We start from the raw sequence: 25,500 nt of genomic DNA, 5'->3' as shown, positions 1-25,500 counted from the left end.
CTAAAATATATGAATATACAACAATAAAACACATGGGATTATAGATAAGTGAGTTTTTTTAATATTGCAAACCAATGGACAGTACAATCAAATAAAAAAAGATTAGTGTTTACCATCAGAAAATAACAAATTTAAATTATTGCATTTAGCATTCAATAACACTATATGCCATTATTGTCGCAATGTTGTATAACAAGCAGATTGTCCCAATAGTTGCATAGTACAGGTGAGTCAAGTGTACTTGCTACTGACCACTGGTGTTAAGTGCAATATTTTTATGTACATAAAGAACATCATGCAGATCCGGGGGCCGAGGGGGTTGATACACTTTAAATCCAGCATTAAGCTCACACTTGTATCAACTGACTTACACTTAGTGTAAGCGTAGAATCAGACTTTTTTCCTAAATGGCCCAGATTACAACCACAGAGATAAGTACATTGCTCATGTTATAGTTGTAACGTTTTCAACATCAGTCGTTTTCTTTGCAAAGACTTGATGGATTAGGGAGTTGATCCCAACACTGCAGAGTACAGATCAAGGTTGCAGCTTTTTCTAGCGTAAAATGTCAAACCCTTTCCAGTTCTAACCCTCAAGTGATCAGCTACATCATTTTATAAGACAGTGTTAACATCCCAGCCTAAGACAGTGTGATGTAAGTATAACAGTGGCCACACATTTGTTGTGACTTAAAAACTCTATGCACCTCAACAGTTGTGCAGTTTCCAATTTCTTTTTTTGTATTTTATTTTACTAATGCATGTGAAAGGCAAGTAACTTTCTGGTTTAACACCCACACACAAAAATCTCCTGAAAAGTGAACACTGTCACTTGCTCTGACATTTAACATTTTCTCTTAATGCACAGTTTCAAAATAAACAACAGTAATTAATAGTAAAATATGACACAGGCTGTAACATGACTCAAAAGATTATTTGGAATACTCAGATTATAAAGACTGCCATTTAGGCACACCTTTGTGTCTATTGTGTAAGAAACAAAAACAGACAGTAACACAAACTGAAAAGAATATAACTGATGATGGTAAAGTTTCATTAACTTCCATTCTAATGTAATGTGGTTTATTGTTTTCAACCTGAAACTTATTGTTTTTAATGTAGGCAACAGATTTATTAAAACAAATAAATAAATAAAATAATGTAACTCTGGTCTGGTGTCCACACACAAAACACACGGACACGTTTTCGGGATCAATACCCTGTCCAGGATCTATTGCAACTCTTACAATGCTACATTTCAATCTTGGCAAACGACAGTAACCTCTTCTTGACTTTGATCTATGACAATTTGTTTTCTGAAGCAAATCAAATAAACATAAAACATTTATACATATACACATCTTAGCACAAAAATAATTGTCTTAAGATGAATTTACCTGGAATCGTAATCTTTTTAGTTTTTAGGTCTACTTTCTTTTTTGTAGCAGCTTATTTGGAAGATAGTTTTTCCTGGAATGAAACTTATTTATACAATAAGGAGACTGACTCAAACCTAATATCAGTGGTTCTGTCAAAGCACTTCAGTAACTCATCTGCTTACATTTTGTGCCACTTAAACGTGTAGGTATTAATCCAACGAGGGATATTTCACTTTGTAAGACGTGAACATTTTCTGCAGGTGGTGGATGAGTGAGTCTTTCTTAGTATGTAGCAGTTTACTCAAAGAAAACATTTTGGAATTAAAATCGACCATAACTTCTGAAAACAGAGAAATGAAAAAAAAAAAAAAAAAAAGACATATATTAGTAGTCAGGTAATGTAAATGGTGATTTGAGGTGCTTTCAAATAGCAGTAAGTAAACATGTAAAAATAATTATAATTCATTGAAACACATTACACCATGGCGTGCTTAGACGTAACCAGAGGAAACAACAGTATCCAGAACTCCACTGGATCAACACAGACGTATCCCAAATGCTGAAGTTCTCTCCCACTCAGTTTGAAGCAGTGCATAGTAATGGTTCCTGTAGGTTGATAAAAAGAAAAATAGAAAATAGCTCAAGCTTTGGGGTCACAGTGGATAAGGCTTGTTCTTACATCCATCTGCCACTTCTCGTGGGTTGAGCGTTTCGGTGCACGCAGTCCTGCATGAACAGGAGTTTTGGCTTCAGGGCTAGAAGTCCTCAGGCAGCGCAGCGGGGGAGCAGGGTTAGAAAGAAGGCCTCAGGCACCAGTGACTTGAGACAGCAACTTGAACTGGAACCAAGACTTTGCAGGGGTTTAGGTCACTGCATGCAGCAAGATGGGCCCTCAGAGCAGCAGCAAATGGAGGAGCCCATGGCTTTGGGCGGAATCAGGTCTAGGTCCTCGTCATCAGGGATCTCGTCCAGGCGGTAGCCGTCCTGAAGCAGCTGCCTGCTTAAATCAGGGTGGACCTGGAGAGCAAAGGGAACCTCAGTGAACCACAGTCATTGCAGAGTAACCTGACTGAACCTGATCAACATCTCACTGAGGTCCATCTATTTATACTCTGTTGTTATGGACCAAACCTTACTACAACAGTGAAGAAATGAAGAAAAAGAACTCTCTGTGAATGAACCCAGCTGACTTTTGGTTTCAAGTTAGGTTACCAGTACGTCAAGTCATCTGCTAGTTATTGTTAGCATGAAGGTTAAAATGTGTAGTGAGTGCCCACCCGGGCACCTTTTACACATTTACTTTTTCTCTTTGGTAATATGGAAATTGTTCAGTTATGCAACAACAATGTAAGATAACAGGTAAAACTGAATGTAAACTTAAGATGGAGCAAACTACTCTAACCACATTTCTGAGGTTAACAACTAGCCAGAGGCCCATCTTATTTTTAACTCATGCACAGGTAACTTGTTTTACATTGTTCTTACAATACATATGTATGAATCCAAACATAAACAAGATCTAGCTCCAATCCTACATGTTTCATGTACAGTTACACACATGATAACGTCTTTCATCTGTGCTGTTTCCTATTACTGGCTCATTTTAACCCCTTACTTATTAAAGAAATGTAAATGTGCATAATTTGATGGTACTAATGTACCTCAGAGGTCACAAAGATCAAAGTGTAAAATCGTAATCAAAGCCTTGATAGAAACTAAATTATGTTTGAATATGTATAGGTGACCAAAAATACCAACAACATACAAATCTTAGCACACCCACACAGTTGTAACCATCTCAGTGCATCTGAAGAACGTGCCATGGGGCTAACTCACCTCCGCTGAAGAGTATCCTGAGGAATACTGCTCAAAATCGATCTCTTCATCACTGCACAGACAAGTAGAACAGGTTCTGTCATTCTGATGTTAAGAACTGAAATCTGTTGAAACGTGTCCAGCAACTCTACAACGAGGAAACTGCGACTGTCTCCTCTTTCACCTGCTTACACAATTATCATAATAATAATAATGGTAATATAAAATAATAATAATAATGATAATAATAATAAACTTTATTTATATAGCACTTTTATTGACAATGTTACAAGGTTCTTAACAGGGAGAAAACTGAGAATAAAACTATGGAACATGAGCAGAGAATATAGAATAAAAGAGATAGAAATATATAATTAAATCCAAAAAGGAATAGTCAGTCTAAATAAGAGCTAATGTCCACCATTTGTAAAGGCTTTCATAAAAACAAAGGTTTTAAGGAAACATGTAAAAGAAGCTAGAGAATTAGTCCAACTACAATGTTGGTCAATTCCATAATGTTGGGCTCTAATAGCAAAAGCTGGGTTTCCCTTTGTCACCAGCAGGGCCCCATCTGCGGATCTTAGTGGTCATGAGTGCAAGTAGCAGGTCAAACCCTGAAAGGTTTTTTGGTGTGAGGCAATTTAAGTCTTAAACTAATTACAGACTTTTCTTCTAATTAATATTTTTCCTATTGAAAGCTGAAAATTCTAAAATATTTTTTCTGATGAAAATGGATTTGTTTTGATACATTTTCATGAATTTATGCATGTGCTCTCTCAAATGCACTTCATATATACAAATAGAACAAACAATCATTAGAAGATTTATTTATGGTAAAATCAGTTCTGAGTGCATTGTGGATACATCTCTTAAATGTGTTTGCTCATGATAATAACATCATGGGAGACCAAATGAAAAAGCGGAGCCATACAAGTAGAACACACCGAACACACACATCAATGTGCTATTAGCAAAACCTTGTGACCTCCGCAGTGAAATAAAAACATTACTTCCTGCCTCTGCACCACCCCTCACCTGAATCCTGCTGAGGATCTGGGTTTTTTTTGTGAACATATCAGAGATCTTCCGCGAGACATGTCTAAAAACGCATTAAATGTATAGAGTAGGAATTCAACAACAGTAAACACAGTTGGTGTAATCTTACCTGTCTGAGTCCAGTGCAACCAGAGTGTCCTCAGCATGCTGACTCAAAGCAGCGTAGCCCTTGTTATATTTTACCATCCTAAAAAGAGAGAACCAGAAGCTAAACATTGCTGCAAACAAGCCTCTCCTGCATTATGCTGACATGACAACCAGCAACTTCCTCTCAGCCCATCAGGTCTTCTCCTCACCTCTTGGCTCCTTGTCTGGGCTGATGCGTCACCGGAGGTCCTGGTGAGAGGGCTTTCTTCTTCAATGCTTTCCTTGCCATCTCCCTGTGTTTCTCTACAAAAAATCAGAATAGGAGACATATTTTGTGTTGAGTCAGACAGACTGAGTAACGGTCAAGTCAGACGTCATATGTGGGATGTTTACTGAACTAATAAAGGCTTATAACGGCTGCGGTCATCTTCTAACCAAAGATCTTCAATTCGTTCCCGTTCCTCCACCTCCACATGTAGAAGTGTCCTTGGGCAAGATACTGAAGCCCTGTGCCATTCTTATAGCGCTGCACATAGATGCACTGTATGAATGTGTGTGGCAATAAACTGTACTGTAAAGCACTTTGAGTGGTCACGAAGCCTAGAAGAGCTATATAAATACAGACCATTTACCATATCATTACTAATACTTTGGGACAATCATCCTATTGATTATCTTATACAAAGAACAGTTGACATTCATCACCACAAAAACTGAATTTATGAGAATCTATACTGCAACTTCCAGATAGAAAACACCTACCTAAGGCTATTATCAGTAAAGCCGCTTACAGTCTCACCACAGTGCGTCACTGATATGAGACCACATTTGTAGCACTCAACATTTATGAAACCACACACAGACACACAGACACACTAATATGGGCCTAACATCAGCTGTCAATGCACAGTATAATGCATCCACCGTAAATATGAGCATATCTTGTCCCTTCCTGTTGTTCTGCTCCCATGATCCAACACAACCTGAGCATCATGCAGTCACGCAAGTGATTTTGACCTCCATTAAACAATTCAAGTCTTGATCCAAGAAATACATTTGAAGAATCTTATGGGGATTTCAAAATAAGACTTCAGTATTGTCTATTTCAACGCCTGCTGAAATGTGCACACCAACCCTCTAAGAGGTTTCTAAAGCTGCTTTTAGAAGTACTGACCTCCAGAGAAACTCTAGAGAATCTGGAGAAAGATGCAGATGCAGATGTGTGAATGCAAATGTCTGAGGCAGCCCCCTAGTATAAAGTCTGCAGAAAGTCCAGAGGAACTGATGTAAGAACACAGCAGGATATTCTTTGCAAGATTCACCACAATTGAGCGGGGGGGTTGATGACGTTTGTAACACTTGACAGAAGCAAAAAGAAAAAAGAAAACTGAAAGAAAACAAAGTCTCTGGATGAAAAAGCGGAGCCATACACGCACAAAACGTTATGAGGGTTTGTGGCGTTAAGAGCCGACACCATTGTCCTTCTTCTCTAAACAAAATCATGTGATAGCCGCAGCGGAATTAATACGTTACATCCTGCCTCTGCACCACATCTTTCCTAAATCCTGCAGAGGATTTGTTGCTATCTCGAACGTGACTGTGCAGAGAATATCCTGCTGCGTTTTGCATGTGTGACAGGCAAACTGCGGAGAAAGTCTGGACCCAATCCTCTGGAGTTTCTCCACAGGACATGTCTGAAAACGGAGGACACTTTGAAAAAGCAGCTACATCAGGTTTGCAAAATCCAGCAAATAGATCATGTATTTCAATCGACAATGTTTTCTTACAACTGTTGAAAACTGGTCAGAAAGTCTAAAAAATCTTTGTGACATTAAGGTTACGATCAACCAATTTTTCTTTTCAGTTCAAAAAACCTTTGGTATATTTTTTTGTATGTTTACTTAATGCATTAAAGTGTTTCTATTAAAGTTGGGTTTTACAAGTAATGCCAAAGAATTTTGAAACAAATGGTCAATAATGACTCGGGAAACCTAGAGGATAAACTCAGCTCAGTTTCACATTAGCTTTCCCTTACCCCAATTGTGTGAACTGGTTTTCAACAGACAAAGAAGTCTGTGAAATGTGTCATGTGTCGTCATGCAACAAATCTTTCACAACTCACGACAGATTCACAAAGCGGTGACTCCATGTGCAAAAAGTCCAACATTACCTCCTCTCCGGAGCCGAAGGTATGTTTTGAAGATGAAAGTAAATGTAATGTGAGTCTGTAGTCAGTCAGAAGTGTAAGGGAGACATTGGTTGAGTTTACAATAAAGCAGTACATTGTGATCAACATGACACAAAGATATCAGGGCCATGAAATTGATGAAAGTAAGCCGTGAAAGACTGTCTTTAAAGTTGAAAAGCATTCCATAGAAACACTGGGATTCAACCTGAGGGCGTCTGATCCATTCAGTGTCATGTGACTCAGGTTCTACTGGCCACACATTCAATTCTGACCCATTTTATCCCACGTAGGACAGTGTTCACCACAGCTGAATTCATAAAAACAATAATAACATTGCGTTATTGGTTAGGATGAGTGAAGAGTGCTTACGTAGCTTGAGGTGGATGGCTGGAACTCTGGACATGATGTAGGGTCCTCTCTTCTCCAACGGCCTGATGCCTCCATCGGCCACCTTAGGTCTTGTTCCTCCACTGGGCCCCTTGGGTTGCAAAAAAAAAAAAAAAAATCAAAGAAAAATCTGTATCTGATGTTCATCTTCACAGCCAAGTCACTGACTCCATGTCATATCTAAATGACAAGACAACAACTCTTTGTTTTAAATCAACTACAATGAGAGATCTTTCATATTCAGCTCAAGTCTGTCTCCAGTGGTAAACACCAACGCTTCAGCAGCCACATACAGATCTGAAGATAGAAAACTCCTCCATATTTACCCAACATTCTCTTGGTATTAGAGGCAGACACCACAGTGTTCAACATGTCACTCCACAGAGAAGTCACAGTCAAACTTCGCTTCAGTGAACTAGTAAAACATTTAGCGGGCATGCCTCATCTAAAGAGCTGTCAACGGGAAACCACAGGCTAGGCTAGTTCGTGTGTGAGTAGCGGCTAGCGTTAGCCGGGCTAGCTGGTCTGTTAGCGGACTTTACCGAGTGAACTTGTGGCTGCGGCTCCAGCAGAGTGTCCTTCTCCGGCTCCTCCATGATGTCGTTCATCGTGTTCGTGTGCCTGTCACAGTCCGCAGCAGCACACCGCCATGAGGACACCGCTCCCACCGCAGGGACCCTCTGTCTCCCTCCGAAGCAGGTACACCTCCTCCTCCGCCTCTTCTCTGGGGTCTTCTTCTTTGGGATTTCCTCCTTTTTCCCTTTCTTCTTCGGTGGTGTCCCCCTCTCATTCTTCTTTTGTGTTTATTGGCAGTTAGAGAACCGACTTAGAGGCGCACTACCGCCATCGTATGGACGGGTTTAGCAGTCTTTCTAAAACGTCACCAGAAATGTTGCCTGCAGTTGTTCCCGTTGACCAGACATTAAAGCCACGGGACACTTGATTTCTCTCAGTTCATTTCACACAATGTAATAATATGTGGTCCACTGTTTCTTGTCCATGTGTTTTTGCCTGTTTTATATTTTGCTGCTGAAGTGTTGGTGTTTACCACTGGAGACACACTTGAGCTGAATATGAAAGATCTCTCATTGTAGTTGTCCACATGATCTATTCTCAAATGAACAATAATCTGTTCTTCCTTTGTTTCCTGCTCTCCATCTTCCAAGCATGTCCTTGTCTATAAATAGTTTAAAAACTATTAATTATAGTTTCACTGTCATAGTACTTCAGCTGACTGAGCTTAATTCCTGATGAGTGTCTAGGGTTGTTTTTACTTTTTCAATCCTCAGTGTTTAACTGCTCAGTATTTCCCAAAATACCAATATGAGCCAGATTTGTCAATAACATATAATATATTTTGTCAGCCAATTGAAAACCAGTCAGGCTCTACTGCTGACATGTAAGCTTCACATTCACAGTCAAAGACAGAGCTCATGAGGGATCAGTGCAGATGCTCTACTTCGTCCCCATTCCTGTTCTGACAGTTTGTGGATGACCTCTTCACATTTGTATTTCAGACAAACTTTTCACATGAACTAAACTGTTACTAACTAAACATTTCTCTTTCCTGTTTTCAACTTCAGCTATTGCAGCTTGCATTTCCTTATTGACATAAGATATGCAGCAGCCTCTTATCCAGAGCTAACAGTGTAGAAACAGACTCCTTGAGATGTCGTTGTTTTAACTTGGCATGGTTAAGAAGCAGAAATGTGATTTCCCTATGCTTGACTTGGCTGTAACTCCCTGTTTTTACTTGTGCTGCTGATTGTCATGATCAGATCCCTCTTTAAAAGATTGTACTAATTTTTTGTATAAGGGTCTTGGAGATTTCTGGCGGACCGTGTTTTAACATTTGACAGTGAGTGGTGTCACAACTGACAAGTATTTTAGTTGCTATCACGTCCTACACTCACTCCAATAATAACAAAACTGCTAATAACTCGGCGTAATGCCAGCAGGTTAAGCAGAGATGTAACTACTGACATCAACAGCAGCTCCATGCCATTGTAAGCCACAGCACTGAAAACACATTAAACGTAACCCAGCCGCCAATTTGGGCTGCTATAACAAAAATGACTGGATGTATAGAATAAGAAAAAAGAAAGAGAAAAAGAAAACGGACACATAAAAGAATTATTGGTTTTCTTTATTAGGTCCACCATTTTGTACACAACAGGACAACATGGATTGAATTAACAATATAGACAGTTTTGAAAGGAGAGAATCAGGATCTCTTTATACATCAAAAGCCCTGAGGAAAATAGAACAAAACATTTATTCAGCTGCAAGCAAATGGTATCCAATATAACTTATAATCTAATGTCATGAATCAGATAAGGCCAGTATAAGTACACAGCACTGGACAGCATCAGTACTACTGGGTAACAGTTTCTGTAGTTTTCTAAAAGCACAATCACCTTCCCAAGTTAATATGAAGGAGTTCAATATAGTTCAGTCTCACCTGGACAGTCTACTACTTATCAATGCCCAGCTCTTCTGGTGTTGAGATGCCGAGTTCTGTCAGGGTGGGCTTGAGCTCCTGGATCAGGTATGGATAGATGTCTTTGCAGGGGCCTGCTTTGTCCTGCAAAACCCAGACACGCATTCACACACAAAATCAGCAAAACACGTGGAGCATTTTGTCACAGGCAATATTTGCAAACTGAATGAGTTATTCGTTTCAGACAATTCACTGTCACAATCACTATTCTCTTTTAAATCATTTTTTTTAAAGTTCTGGTCCTGGAACTGTCAGCAGTTTCACCTCTCTGCTGAAGAAAAGGTTATGGCAGTGAGCCCAAACAGGAAGTATCACTCACCTTGACAGCCTCGAGGATGCGGACGGCACTGGCCATGTCATTGAGTCTTCGACAAGCTCGTAGTGCCGAATCCAAGATTTTGGGCTCAGGCACCAGGTCATACCCAATCAGGGTGTTCATGCCTTTAGGTTGAAAGTATTGGAAAATGTCCAGATTAGTTCACAGAAGCACTAATATAATAAAAATGCCATATTACCAATTGGAACCATAACTTTGACTGAACATGATAAACAAACAGTCACCTTTCCTCAGTTCCCAGGCATCTATGTCTGGTTTGCTGAAGTAAGTGACCCAACGGGCATCAAACTCCTCGTCTGATTCCACCTTAGCATGGGAGTAACATCTGGAGGCCAGTGGAGCTGAAAAACAAGAAGCAGAAACAGACACTATGAAATATTGATTCCTGATTATTATTATTTATACATATGGTTATAAATAGGGTCAAATGTAATTCCAAAGTTATCAGAAAATACAAAGCTACTAATAGATGATGTAAAGAGCTTCACTGTGATCAAAAACAGTCAAACTTCTCTTATTGACTATTCAGGCTTATTGACAATAACAGACAAGATCAACGCCCAGCTCAAAAGAGAAGAAGGGACTTTTTGAATAAAGACTTGACTGGGAATTAAGGATAAAACTATTCTTCCTACAAATGTCTAATGATGCTGTTCTTATAAGAGGAAAATAAAATACTGCAGGTCGTTATTCAGACACACACATTTTGCAACTAAAAGAACGCACTGTGTAAATCCTAATTCAATGATCTACCACAAAATGAGGAAACACTTTTTTTTAAATACAGAACAATGTGTCTTTACGGAAACTAAGCGTTACAACAGTACTTGTTCAGTGCTTCAAGGAACCATGAGACCATATTATACTCACCTGTGAAAGCATATCCACATAACATACACACATCTTTTGCTTGTATACCGTCATTGTATGTGTTCTAATACAGTACATATGTTTTTACTATTTGAATAACTCTCAGTTGTAGTAGTAGTCATATCATTTTGAATATTACTTAGGTGGAGGTTTAAAAAAAAAGAAAAAAAGAAAGAAAGTTGAGTGGGTTTTCTGCCTCTCCCTGCACTGTGTGTTATTTGTCTTGTTATTTTCTTCTATGTATTCCTGTACAAAAATATACAAATAATACAATCAAGTAGCATCTTTAGATACACTGCCTCACTCAGGGTGTTTGATGTGGAGTCTGTTGACGTGTTGTACATGATACAGGACCAAACATTAGTACAACATTAAACCCACAGTAAGATGCAAATACACAAAGTATTATATTGTTGTTGTGATGACATCACAGAATGCATGTAAATATGGACTGGCACAGTCCTACCGCCACATCTCTCAAATCCACCTTGATTTCATGTCATCAGTATGAGTTGATCTGAGCGGTTCGACCTGTAGATGTCCATGTGTCCCACAGTGTCTCACATGGTCAGAGCTGGTTCCACTTTGTCCTGTAACGTGGTGATATCTGCTGCCTGGGAGCTGCAGCGGCCACTGACACATGATCAAACTCAGCGGGGTCATCACAAGGTCGAGGCTTCTGAACTCAAACCCCCGTCGCGCCTCCTCAGTAAGAACACTCCAGGAGATGCGACGCGTCATGAAAACATTCCTGTCCCCTCCACGAGGATCTCACCTCATAAGAACACTTCAATGTCACCCTGCGTTAGCTTCCCCACACACACACAGCTGCAGCTAAGCTAAGCGTCTAGCCGGCTGAGCTAAGTTTAGCCCTTTTCATAACATCGGTCATTCATTCAAACGCCATATGTGAAGCGGACAGTCCCACCTGAGTAGCAGGCTCGTGACCGAGTCACACTCCGGCTCCCCGCGGCTGACAGACGGAACACGGCTCGGAACATGGTGCCGCTGTGGATGCTAACAGTCCCGGTGCTAACGAGGGCGACTGAGGACGGACTAGCACGGCGAGCTGTCACGTGACTGACGGAGAGAGCCGAAGCCTTGTACGTCAGAGCTGCTGATTGGTCCGATTCCCGAAGCGATGGGTGAGTATAGAGCAGATGTTTCCGGTTGTTTTTATATAACAAACACCACTCGACCAGTTTGTGACTTTCTGCTGTTTGCTCTTCTGTATGTTGCATCTTACTCTGTATGATGAATAATCTAATTTTAATATGTTAAATTGGAGGAGCACCTCTTCTTCAGCATAATCACCTGGATAAAGTCAAAAAATGCAGTTTGATAGGCATGAGGCACCAGCAGGGGGAGCTCCTGATTTAAACTACATTTCAGTTTTCAGTTAATAGCAAAACAAAGTTGTTTGATTCGATTGCCCAAATTCAATTAACTTCTAAAACAAGAGCATGTGAGGAGATCTGATGATTATTTTAGAAGAAAAATCTTTATGTATTTAATAAACGTACAAACAATCATGTATGTATGATTTTTAAATGTTGATGGATATTGACAATCAACCATTTGCTTTTATTTAGTGAATATACACACACACACAACAAAGATATAGAGGAGCAGAGAAACGGATGTAAGCAAAGTATAGTGGATTATGCTGTGGTGTGTATCTGTTGTTGATTCAGCTTGAAGTGTGTGTGCGAGTGTGTGTGTTCCTCGTGACATGGTAAACTCTAATCCGTCCTAAGCCCAGGGCACCACAGTAGATATCCATTAGTGTAATATGCTGCTGCATGCCTTTCCCTCTCTGTCTCTGCCTGTCTCTTTCTCTCTGTCTGTCTTGGACTTTCCTCCATGCTATAGCTTCACACTGGTGCTTGAAATATGTGCAGTGACGTTGCATGTTTTAAACATTAAGTTCAAAGTGCCTTTAAAACCAGAGGTCAGGATAAGCTCTCTGACCTCTAACGTCGCTGTGGAGCAGCACAGGAGAGCATGTGTTCTCTTGCATTGGGTGAATACAGTAGGTTGTGGCATTACATTACATGTATGTTCACCGATGAGCTGTGAAAATATTATCAATCACCTAAAAAATGCCTTTTCAATATCTGAATGAATGTGCATACAGATTAAATTGGTGTTATCAAGTGCATTAGAGCTGCTCATCTGGTCACTTCAGGTCTTCATTTCAAGTAAATTTACCATAGTGGTCTAAAGCATTGTGTTATACCATGAAAATCATTCTCTCACAATATTAACTCTATCCGTGTTCAAGTGTCATAAGAATACAAAGAACGCTCAGTTTGTTTTCTACGTTTATGATGGTTTTATTTATTTTACAGTGATGGTCACGGTCTGGAAAGGTTAAGAGACATGAAACAAAAAGAGTGGCACGATTGCAGATAAATAGGGGCCTCTCATCGGCGTGGCCTACATATGTAGCATGCAGTTGCCATGTTAGGATATTTTTGGTTTGAATATATGAAATATTCAGTGTCTTCTAGCCGTGAATGGACATGCATAACACATTTAACACACTACTTGATGTTGCTCGGGTTGAAACACGGGTAAAGCGGTGCGGCCTGGTATGTGAATAGATAAATATCCTGTTGAACTATGATTCCTAGCAACGCTCCACCTCCTTTTCATTATCAATCACAATGTCAGCTTTTATGATTAATGTCCAATATTTGTCTGATGGTTAGGATGTCATTAATCAGACAACACAAAATGCAGTGTTTCACACATACATAGAGCCTTATGATACGTTTTTGATAGCTTGTGAATTACAACACATTGATTAAAAACTCAACCCTTGCTTTTGAATGGTTAGATTTAGCTCCCTGAGGAAAACGTTCATACTATACAATCTATGGCATCAAATTGTTTTAATACTGCTCCATCAATAGGGTTGATACAACACTGGCTGCTCCAACGGTCACATTTTCATCCCAGTGGCTCAAATACTCAAAATACCTTGGTCTATTATATCTTTAAGATCCAAGCAGCTCCATATATACATTATATCATTGTATTTAAATAGTGACCTTGGTTATGAACATGTGAAGGTTTCATGTTCATTAGATTAACGGTAAATTGCTGTGGCCTTATCATGTAGCATCACATCATGACTGATGAATAGACAGTGTGTCTTACATTGACAAAACCAAAATTCTGACACGGGGGTGAGGACATGTTGTGCATACAGCTTATATTGCACGCAGACTTAGAAAAAGAGTTATGAAGAAAACAGGACACGTGATCTAAAATCAATGAAGCCATATAAGAATCACTGCGTAGTGTGGAGAGAGTTTGAGTGAATGTCAAGTGACAGAACTATTATTTCTTCACAAAATTAAAAGAGTGACATCACAGAACAACACTGATAATAAGGAGGGGGGACTGAGGGAGGTGACGGGCAGGGATGAGAGGGATGGGGGCTGAGGAACGTATGATATGTGTACATGTGCAAACTTCTACAAGTATCACAATAAAAGCATGATTTTCACAGCGCCTGCTGTTGAGCCAAGGAAGTGGGCGCCGTTGGTGTTGGGTGCTGGACTGGGTTTTGGTTGATGATGTTATTTTCAGGGTTTCTGGGGTTAAAAGAGGGATGAAAGCACTTTTTTGCCGCAGTTTAGCCACTGCCCAACATCTTCGTCGCACGCTGGTTGGCCTCGTCGATCCTGGTCTTGTTGGAATCGGCCTGAAAGGAGAAAGACAAGCTCAGGTAATGGTGGAGGGGGGGCAACGTTGATAAAAATTCACATGCTGAACTAATGGACAAAGGATGAATCAGATATTCTCGAACGCAGGCTTAATCTGCTCAGAACCACCACAGCTCCCTCAGCTGTTACATAGTCTAATGCTCAGCATGTAATCCATACAAGATATCGGCTAAATGCTATAATGTGCACATTATATTAGCTAATTATTTTCTCAGCAGTTAGCCTTTCATTTACCCACATTACTAGCCCCATTTTCCCTGAGGCTCCTTGTGGGCGGCAGCCTGCTGCAGACTCTCTTTGTCTGTTTTTTTTTTGTTACGTACTTTTGTTGTTTTTTAAGAATTAAAGGGATTATTAAGTCTATCTAATCTTATATTTTCCTTAAGGTATAGTGTTACAACTACAATTTCTAACTTTATGTGTAAATCTGATGCTGTAAAGAAAGCATTAATGTCAATATGCTCATAAATGTTTTCACAATTTGAAAAAGTATTTTGAATCTTACAATACAACAAATGTGTATTTTTAAAATCTTACATTTACATTTTATTTCTAAAATCTTGAAGAGTCACTCTTCTAATTGGCACCATCTTTGTCCAACTTTGCATGAAATGCTTGTTTGCTATTCCAAAAACTTAGAGAGGTTGTTGCCTAGTAACAACTACAATTGACTTGTATCCACCAATAACCATGAATTTAAAATTCTCTGATATTCTTCCATTCACTGGTCCACACATCCTTGCACATACCTTCTCCATGATCCTGTCAATCTGGCGGTTCTGCGTGTCAATTTCCTGACCCATGTCCAGGGCCATGTGACGCAGATTGCCGATGATGCCGCCCACCTGCTCCAGGTTCTCGTCCATCTCATTCTCCCGGGCATCATCTGTTACCCTGGTGCACATAGGAGGAGGAAGTAGGATTAATTATTGGCCAGTGTTGTACAGCCCCACAAAACTGTACAGTACAATATGGTACAAAACACGTGCGTGTGTGTGTGTGTGTGTGTATATATATATTTATATATGTTATATTTATTTATATAGCAAAATACATGACTCTAAGATTGAAAAGGCTTGAGTCATATATTGAAGTCAGGAGCCCTTCAGTGTGTCACAAAATAATCAAAATCTACACAAATTCATCTCATTTTTGTTGGATCTACAATTTTTTCCTATTTTCTACATAATTTTAGTACTATTGGTTTTTATAGTATTGATTCATTCAGTCTGTAAGTGTCTAAACATCTTTATTGATTTGATTTGTATTGATGCTTTGTTCCAGCAGTATGAAACAGTATGGAAGTGCAGGATAGTGACTGAGATATTGTCCAAAATAATAATATTATATAATATTATAAAATAATATACAGTGATGGTGAATGATACATTTTAGTTTGAAGGTCTAAATCCATTGTCATATAGCATTGTAGCTGTAAACTATCACACACTCAAATACGTGCAAACACAAGAACACAGAACGAAGTGAGAATGCTAGCTACACACACACATACACAGACAAAGAGGGTCACACGCAAACCCACACCTACACACACACAGAGTGAACTTACCTGCGGATGAAGCCCCCACTGATGGCCATCTGTTCACGCTCATCCACCACTCGAGCCCCTGGCTGGCTGTTAACCACGCCATCCTGGTTCGCTCCCCAGGCCTGGCCACCGCCCTTAATCCTGCCACACACACACTTCAGTCAGGGCCAGTGAAACTGTTGTCTTGTGTATTTGTGTGTATGTGTAGATGTATTTGTTTGTGTAAATGTATGTGTGTGCACTTGTTTACTCATTTGAAAATGTAACCAGGACTAGGTGCACTGTGGGTGTGTGTTGAAGTGTTTAAGCGGCCACATTGTGTGACATGTGTATGGGTTTACGTGTTTGTGTGCATGTGCAGTGAAGTGTTACTGTGTATGTCTATGGAAGTGCATGCTTTCTAGCAACTTACTATGAAAACATATACATGAATATATGTTTAGAATGCATTGAATATTATGGTTTCAAGCAAATCCGCCTATGAAAAGCAACATGGCAGGTATGATAAAAGTCCCATACATGCATCAGCAGTCTGTTAGTGAATAATTGATCTCACATGCAGATCAATTGAATCTGAGCACAATAAGCTCCCATGTGGCTTGTGTTAATAAGTGATTGAGACTCAGAAAACTCTTCCACAAGCACAAATAGAAGAGCACAAACACAGAACACAGTGACCAGACGAGACACACAAACACACACACGTGCAGTACATGTAAACATGCAGAGTGAGAGCACATGCAAGGCAGAGACATTGACATGGGAAAGGAAAACATGTAGAGAGGGACAGGATCAGATACATGTTGTATCTGTCAAAAGAAAACCAAACAGTTAGATCCACTGTGGAGAACCAACCAAAAAAATTAAGTAAAATAGTGAACGTGATCATTTTTCATGCAGGAATTTAACACAGTAGCTGTGATCAGCCCTTCATTTCATCTCTGGATGCACATTAGGATAATACACATACAGTCAAATAGTTGAATGTAATTCTTAGCATTTGTTTTGTTATGCATGGAGTGCCTTATGGATGGAAGTCACCACTGAGAACAATTGCTTTTTACAACTCTATTTTTTCTCATTCCAATAAAATATAACGTTGTTGCAGTGAAACACACCCATCAGACCCTCCAGACAGTTTATAACAAGCCAGAATTGTTTTTTCCTCTGCTATTTGACTCAGGGCTGCCATGTAAAGAGTCTAGATCAGATGAAACACATGACATAACCACAGGATTACATAACGAGTGGCTCATGATGGGGAGGACCAGAGAGCTATAGAATAGACAAGATCTGAACCCAAAACACCACCACGTGTGAAGAGCAGGACCCAAACGGACCAAATGGATGCAGGGATCCCGAATATTAACTTCATACAGAAAACAAAAGGTTTCAAATCAGGTAGTTTCTATAAAAAACGGACACCACCGCTTATAAAATGACTCCTGTGATGCAAATAAAGCAGATTAGTTACATGTGCTACTGTCTGCTCAGCCCTATTTTGGAGAAAAGAATCATCTGTTGTCAAAATATCTGATGATGATATTTATTCTCCATGGACATTATTATTGTAGTAACACACAGAGAATGCAAAGAAAAAGAATTACAAAAATGTCTCATTCAAGGTCAGATCTAACATAAAATATCAAGGATTTTTTCATATGCTGCACCATTGAGGCAATGCTCCATTCATTTCAAGGGCATGCACTAAGAAATAGGTTTCTGTGTTATTCTACCAAATAACCCCAATACAGCCCTTTACTGGTTGGTTCGTCACTTGTGTTTTCTATAGCTCTGAGAGAGAGAGTACATGTATTGGCCCCAGAGTATAGTGAGCTCAGACATGACTCGATAACCACAGTTTGGCTGTGGAAGGCCAGTGAACAGATCACGCAGGAGTTTGGCAAAACCATGCATTAGAAATCCATTGAGTGTTCTTTTAAAAACAGTTTGCCTAACTCATGCATGATATTTCATTATGTAGGACAGTCCTGAGGGAGGAGAGGGAACAGCCAACCCAAGCATCTTTAGTTTAAGTAGCTCTCATTGCTTGAAATGTCTCTTCTGTGTGCATTTTTGATTTTGCTAGTTTCTGTACTAGACCCTCAATAAGTTGCATGACCTTTCACATCACCCCAAAAAAAGCTTATATATATATTTAGAAAATTAAATCACTGTACCGTTTCAAAGATGTATAAAAATATACATTCAAGAATTAAATAAAAATCAGACTTAAAGGTTCAGTGTGTAGAATTTTGTGATATCTAGTGGTGAAGTTGCAGCTAAACACCCCTCGCCTCAGCCTCCCCTTCCAAACATGACAGAGAACCTGTGGTAGCTTCAGTTGTCATAAAAACTCAAAGTCCAGTCTGGACTACTCTAAAAAACATAGCGGCACCCTAGAGAGGACCCACTCCCAATGTAAATATAAAGTATTTAATTATAAAGGGCCTATTCTAGGGTAAAGAAAAAAACTATTCATACAATTTAGATGAAACAAACTAGTAAAAACATCACAGGATTATTGTACATTAAATCCCTTCCAATAGATCCCTTTCACCTAAATCTTACACACTGGACCTTTAAAAATAAATCATTAGTTAAACATTTTGTATGTTCTTGTGTCTCTGAGTTTGATGAGAAGATACCACTCTCATATTTGTGCACTAAATATGCAGCTCCAACCAGCAGACAGCTCATCAAAAAGACTGGAAAGAAGAGGAAATAAATATAATACTGTATTATTGTTTATACTATATTCCTACTCAGCTACGTTTTATTTAATATATTGTATTATAATGCAATTTTATTTTATATTCTCACCTGTATTATTTATTTCTATTTCCTGTCTTGGCCTGTATATATTTCTATTGTTGGTTGCAGCCACTGTAATGAAATCCAATTTCCCTTGAGGATCAATAAAGTATTTCTGATGCATGAACATGGAACTGTTCACAGATTAAAAAAAAATCCATCCAACAGCACTTCACACATCTTATACATCTTGTTGAACTCAGTGACAGAGGTGTAGGTCAAGAAATTTGGTTTTGATACATATGAAAAATAGATTTTCGAGACGATGGTAGCTGTATTGTGTTAGCTGAGGCTAGCTATATGCTCTGTTGTATTCAATTTTTATGCAAAATAAAATATTTTATCGATTTCAGGAAGTCTAGGCCTCCTGAAATCAATGAAATATTTAATTTAAAATCAGATACCTTACTTTTAATGTATTGCAATCAATTATTTATATAAAACATAAAAAAGCAACATCAATAAACTTCCAAATGGCTGCAAAATGTAGAGAAGGCAGCTAGTTGATTTCTCCTTTGGTTGGACTCAGCATGATGCAGCATGCTGCGGGGTGTTAGGGTGGGGTTTGGGGGGATGGTGGGAGCTGTGGTCAGATCCCTGCTGATGCTGCTACCTGCTGGAAGAGAATCTCCCATCCAATGTGGAATGAAGGGCTTTTGAGGACAGACACAGCCTTGGAGGCTGGAGAGCAAATAAAGTGGCATTGTTCTGCATGTGTGTAGTGTTCATGCATGCACGTTATATTTCACTCAATCAGTCTCCCCTTAAGCAAACACACCCCCACACGTGCATGCAGTGCTGGTGCCTGTTCAGAGAGTGTGTTGTTGTGGCTATGGGCCTGACTGCTCACACCACAGGTCACCATGCTCTATGCACCAGAAGCAGGCAGACGGAGAGAGAGAGAGGCAGGTATAGGCAGGCACTGAAACACATGCAGTCAGGCGACACAGGCAGCACCTACTTGTTACAGGGACATGAACATAGACCACAGAATTGTCCTAGATTGTTCAAATTCTTTTCTGCATCCTTCATGTCCTTATTGATTTGGTCCATCCCCTCCTCGATGCGCTCCAGTTGTTCTGATTACCAACACATTGTCATTTTTCCCAGCAAAAGTACGAAAGCACGTGAGAAGAGAAGAGAGAGGAGGAGGTCGTGGGTGGAAGGAAGGAGGGAGGGGGTGTAGAGAGGGGGGGAGACAAAGGAGAAGAGACAAAAAAAGACATTGACTGTGACAAGAGAGACATCAGACATCACCACCACCACCACCACCAGCACTGGACAGGCAAGAGCTCACGGCTCCTGGCCGGTACCTACTTTTTAATACATGGGCATATCAGACCACAGCATTGTCCTAAATCTTTTAAATCTTTCTCGGCCTCCTTCAGGTCTGCGTTCACCTTGTTCATGCCCTCCTCCACACGATCAAGTTGTTCTGGTAGGGACAAAGGCATGAGAGCAGTGAAATAAAGTTGACTGGTTGGTTTTTGGCGCTCTACGCTACAGGCAAGGTGTTTTGGCTAGAGGCAGAAGGCAAAGCAGGCAACAAGCATGAAGATTACCTAAAAACCAAATGATTCCTTCATCTATTGCTTTGCATATGTTTTTTTTCCCCTTATGATTCTATGTTTCTGTTTCCTACCTCCATCCAAGGAACATAATTGTTTTCTGAGTAAGTAATTCATCTGAGTGGCAGTGGCAGCATGCTTCCTCCAGCTGCATCTGCACATGAAGTTGATGTTATCTTTGCCACTGTGACTGACTGCACACCGATGAAAGCAGAGATGAATGACAGAGAGAGTAAAAGACAAGGCTGTGTTGATGTTAAGTCACATCACCCACATTCTGAGGTAAACCAGAAACTTACCCATTTAAAACGTGGCAGGGGTTTTAAAGAAGAATGAGGAAATATTGAAAATCATAAAATGACGAACTGCATTATCAGCCGTGCACGTTTCCTCACTCAGGTGATCGAGAGGTTAGAGAGCCATGAAGAGGCTCTGATTCAAGGTCATGTCCTCTCCTTGGCTTTTTAATGGTTACAGGGCAGCATAGCAATCATTTCCATCAGAGTAAAGGGCCACTTTGTCTTCCAGAAGAAACTCATCACATATGATTAGTCACACTGTAGTGCTGAGGACACTGATGATCACAGAGTGCTGGTTCAGCTGCTGCAATACAGTAGATCATTGGTTGAACTCATCAGCAACATGCGGTAAGTGACGACCTTGTCATGCATACAACCAAGTGCATTTATTAAAAACTACTTCCGGTACTCTACTTATATTTATTTAAATAAAGTATTTAAATTTAATTCTACTACATGTTATGCTTCAGAAGTCAAACTTTGTACTCCTTATCTGACAGCTATCGTTTCCATTAACTTTTTTCGCAATGTTTGACAAAGTGATACAAAATTCCTGGATCTGCCCTCTGATCTGAATCCACACCAAAATGTAATTCTCCCCTGACCCATATCACATCCTTCCAACAGTAACATGCTTTTATTTTGACATGCTTTGATGCATCAACATTAGTAATAATATATTAATATTACACTCACAAGGGACATTTTTCTGTGGAAATTTCCTTGTGATAGTTTAAGTTTTAGTTTGTAGTTTATATATACATATAGCTTTATACTTAAAGGGTCTGCACATATATAAGTTGTTTTTACTTATTTTACCTTATGCAAATAATTCGATCTGGAAGACAATAATAAAATATGTTCATACATAATATACATAAAATGTTCATGTTTCATACAGATGCCCACTTTGATTAACAGGGGACGGACACATCAGCTACAAAACAGGGGACTGGAAAACTACACCAATAAACATCTGCTCCATGTGATAACTCCTGAATTGTTTTTAACATCTGACCAAATAAATGGCATAAATGTTTTATAAAGACATTTATATAAGTGGGATAAGTTATTGCAGGGGGAATGCACAAGAGAGAGCAAGAGAGGCATTGTTTATCTCTGCAGGATAGCTGAGAGGCAACACTTAACAACCTGACTCCTCCCCTTCATTTGAGGATTATCATGTAAGGGCTTTTCCTCTCCTCTCCTCTTCTCTCCCCTCCTCTCCTCTCCTCTCCTCTTCTCTCCCCTCCTCTCCTCTCCTTTCCTCTGACAGAGAGTCAGTCGCAGGTTTAACCAGTTAGAAAATTAGTGAGGACCCAGTGCAAAACACAGAAATTGCCACAGCAGTCATTCTGACTTGTCCAGGTAGGAAAGGCACAGATGTTAACAGCATGATCAATAGCTCTGTTCCATTTAAATGTCAGAGGAAGTCATGACAGTGCGCCTGAAACTCAAGCAGCTAAATGGCATTAAGCTACAATTAATTAATTAGAGCAATGCTGGTAATACTGAGCCGTCAATTTCGCATTTATTATCTATGTGCGGCATTCCTAGTGTTTACATCTCCATCTTGAATTGTAATTCGCATTTAGGCATGTCTGCACACAAGACTCAAAATGTATTCAAGTCAGATCTTGAATTTGATTCTTTACATTTTCTAAAAAGGTTTAAATTACCTTAACTCCTCTGCAAGACGTAACTTTTAAGACTGAACTGTCCACCAGTTAAATTTACTTGCTCACAACATCAGCTTGAAAATGAGAAACTGATGTGTACAAGTTGTTTTGCTGTGCCATTTACTGATGTCTAATTAAATCTATTATTTGGTTGCCTCATAACTGAACATTGGTTCAAAGAGTCACTGGGACAAACTGTGATGCTCAAGTCCCATAATGGAGATGTAAACTTACCATCTCCAGGTATTCATTTCAGCCAATTAAAGTTCATCATAACGAACCAAAATCAACCATGTTCCTCGCACATCTACAACCTGCAGGAGCTGCAATCAAACCAGTGTTTTGTGCTCCGAGCAAAAGCATCGTCAGTTGCTACATGTATGAGCTCAGTGAGGCGTAGCTGCAATCCATCAGCCCTGACTGAGGTGTAATTTGGGTCAACGTGCATGTAACAGTCACACAGGGAGCAAGTCATTAGCTGTAGTGAGACCTCCAGCACAGGTAATACATCACTGGGAGACAGTCCTCCTCCTATGTATGAACTGTGTGTGTGTGTGTGTGTGTGTGTGTGTGTGTGTGTGTGTGTGTGTGTGTGTGTGTGTGTGTTTGTGTGCATGTGTGTGTGTGTAAAGGGCAGTTGGACGCCCTGTTTACAGCTCGACAACATCCAATTAATTATCACAGGCATATAAATTACTTTTTTTGGCAATGTATGAGGGAAGTATCTGTAAATATCATGGAATATACTGTATGTCAGAGACAAATAATGCAGAGACATGTATAGTTCAGTAGTAACTGTAGGAGAGGAGATGGAGATGTAGGGTAAGTAGAAAGAAGAAGAAGACTGGTGGGAGGGGGGTCAGGTATAGAGGACATAAACCGAGGTGATGTAAATCTGTGTGTAAATCTGGCATCCTGTGACAACAGCAGCTCGTGCACCGTGGCAGCCGTCACTCCCGATGGAAGAGGAGAGAGAGAGAGGCAGCAGCTAACTGTTCCTTTGACAGGCCAATTAGGCTGCTCTGTCATGCATGGAACTATATACAGGACACACACACTATGAATAGATGCTCCGCTACACCCAATAAATGTACCTTTAATCTGCACAGAAAACACCAGCCCCTGTACGGAAAAATATCAGTTTATACCCTTGCAGGTATTAACTGTTATTTTTATCACAAGTCTTCTAACATTAGTCTTTTTCTATTTAGCAAAACTTTTCAGACTAAAATAGGACTTTGAAATTATCGTGTCAAGCTTGTTAGTGGGTCAGACAAACTTAGCCGCTTCTCTCCTCTTTTGTTCATGTTTATCTGTTTTTTTCACACATAAAGCTTTTAAAGCTTTAAAAACTTGATTTGACTCAAATCATCCTTTTGTGTGATCTTACACTTTATCAGACTTCAGGATTAGGATGCACCAGCTTTATAAATCCATTGCTATGCTTGTGAGTAAACTCCCTCCTACGTATCTTAGTAGAAACTACTTATTTTCAAACTCCTGATCTGCCAAATTGGCTTGTGTCATTAAAACCTCAGAACTGTGCTCGCCCGTGAAAATGTCAGTCATGTGTAAAGAACCTGTTCAGTGTCAATCACCAGTGTTAACAGGAAGTTACATCACTAGCTCTGGCATGGATTCAAAAATAAATGTATATTTAGCTTGACTGCTGACTTTATGTAAATGCAGGTATAGTTAGGTGTATGTTTAGTATTTGTGCAGTTTAGAGTAAAAGGAAATATCCAATGCTGGTTATGTAACCAACATTATGAGACGTTTAACCAAATTTACAAAATGTTTTGTTTTTTTAAAATGTGGTATTCTTTTATGAAATCAAATCTTTAATTGCTTGATAAAGTGTGAGATCAAATGTGTGGTCCAAATTCCATATCAGTGATACTATAGTCGCAATAAAATCTATTAACAAACTTTCATTAGTTTTGTCAGTAAAGCTACATCTGGTGGTTCTGGGTGTAAATATTTAACAACTAATCGCTAATGTAAGAGCAAGATTGTGGCAAAACACATTTCAATTTAGTGATGTGTAAAATATCTACTTAATTGATTCTGGTGAAATTAAACTCAGTCATCATCAGTTGTAGCAGAATGTAGCATAACAACGCTTTATAATATTTTCTATTACATCAAACTTTTTTTCCCTTAAAATTTGGTTGGATACTTGTCAGAAAATCTTACAAGTGAGGCAATCTGAACACGAAAAAACCCTCTTAGGTTGAACTGTCCACAGCTCATGTACACACAGGCCATTACCACTGATGAGAGGGCACAAATAGACACATTAGTTAAGTGGTGACAAGCAAACGTGGTTGGGAACTATGCTCCTGTTATTCTTAATGAATTGAGCCATAGACTTGGCAGACCTGGAGAGGATGTGGAGGAATATAAGAAACATTGTATGTAAGTGTGTTACCAGTCAAAGTTATAGTTGTTTTACCTCAAAGGAAGAACAACATTAAAATATATGTATTACCAGCTGACCTCTGACCTCTCAGTCAATCAGGTGCCTGGAAAACATGTCAACCAGGTTTCAGAGAGTAGGTTAGCAACACTGATCTATTTGTTCTATGACTTATAAGCAATAACATTAGCTGAAATATAACCAACATAAAATTTTAACTCAATATACACTAGAATAGGAAGAATAATAGGAAAGCAAAGCAGATGGCTAGCTCAACAGTCACATCCAGTATAATAATGTTAGCCTAATTAGCTCACATTTAAGTTCAGGTTATATAGACTTGGCCAAAGCTTCAATAGAAATAAGCTATTTTTCTGCTTTAGTCATTATTAAACCATAAAAGTTATTATTACTGGTGTTGACTGGGACTCTACAGTGTTATACCGGATGCACCACTGAGGGCGACTCTCCCATTATACAGCGTAATACAGCAGCAGGGGACAATCGGTACAGTCGAGCAGATTACCAGTGAAAGCCAACGTTAGAGAGACAGTGTTGAGTGATCTTTCCCTACCAGCTTACCTCCCTGCTCATCCAGCATGACCAGGGTCCTGATGCCGGCATCTTTGCTCTAACAGACAGATAAAGAGGGGGGAAGAGGAAAAGAACAAAGAGAAGTGAGGAGGAAAGAAAAGAGGAATAAATGTGACAGGTCAGTGAAGGTCAACTGTGCAGAATAGAGCAAAGCTATCACGACTGCGGAGGTGGGTCAAATTACAATTTGAAATCATTTTTTCTTTGTCCGGCACAATGGGAA

At 39.5% G+C, this 25,500-nt stretch overlaps 3 protein-coding genes across 4 annotated transcripts in view; all 3 read right to left on the bottom strand.

Annotated features, from left to right (window-relative positions):
- Nucleotides 1–38: 38 nt before the first annotated feature.
- Nucleotides 39–7,709, bottom strand: fam219b (family with sequence similarity 219 member B). Its single transcript, XM_020080357.2, has 6 exons — nt 7,454–7,709; nt 6,894–7,002; nt 4,546–4,639; nt 4,359–4,436; nt 3,215–3,266; nt 39–2,395 (listed from the first exon to the last, which is right to left on the bottom strand). The coding sequence occupies exons 1-6, from the start codon at nt 7,517–7,519 to the stop codon at nt 2,246–2,248; spliced, it is 549 nt and encodes a 182-aa protein (XP_019935916.1). The 5' UTR covers nt 7,520–7,709; the 3' UTR covers nt 39–2,245.
- Nucleotides 7,710–9,042: 1,333 nt separating this feature from the next.
- Nucleotides 9,043–11,780, bottom strand: LOC109624879 (cytochrome c oxidase subunit 5A, mitochondrial-like). Its single transcript, XM_020079800.2, has 5 exons — nt 11,547–11,780; nt 9,973–10,089; nt 9,731–9,852; nt 9,373–9,495; nt 9,043–9,162 (listed from the first exon to the last, which is right to left on the bottom strand). The coding sequence occupies exons 1-4, from the start codon at nt 11,617–11,619 to the stop codon at nt 9,385–9,387; spliced, it is 423 nt and encodes a 140-aa protein (XP_019935359.1). The 5' UTR covers nt 11,620–11,780; the 3' UTR covers nt 9,043–9,162; nt 9,373–9,384.
- Nucleotides 11,781–12,929: 1,149 nt separating this feature from the next.
- LOC109624724 (synaptosomal-associated protein 25-A-like) overlaps nt 12,930–25,500 on the bottom strand; it is a 34,860-nt gene continuing 22,289 nt past the window's right edge. Inside the window, exons 4-8 of one of the 2 annotated variants that reach the window (XM_069539343.1) lie at nt 25,266–25,314; nt 20,036–20,153; nt 15,926–16,045; nt 15,105–15,249; nt 12,930–14,333 (exon numbers count right to left, since the gene is read on the bottom strand). In XM_069539343.1, the coding sequence (XP_069395444.1) occupies nt 14,265–14,333; nt 15,105–15,249; nt 15,926–16,045; nt 20,036–20,153; nt 25,266–25,314 (501 nt within the window). In that variant the 3' untranslated portion in view covers nt 12,930–14,264. Of the gene's footprint in view, nt 14,334–15,104; nt 15,250–15,925; nt 16,046–19,679; nt 19,798–20,035; nt 20,154–25,265; nt 25,315–25,500 lie in introns of both variants that reach the window. The other variant, XM_020079594.2, reaches the window with a different exon arrangement.

This window comes from Paralichthys olivaceus, chromosome 1, assembly GCF_024713975.1.
Source record: "Paralichthys olivaceus isolate ysfri-2021 chromosome 1, ASM2471397v2, whole genome shotgun sequence".
NCBI classification, from domain to species: domain Eukaryota; kingdom Metazoa; phylum Chordata; class Actinopteri; order Pleuronectiformes; family Paralichthyidae; genus Paralichthys; species Paralichthys olivaceus.
The sequence above is the reverse complement of the archived record's forward strand: the minus strand, read 5'-3'. Positions and strand labels throughout refer to the sequence as shown.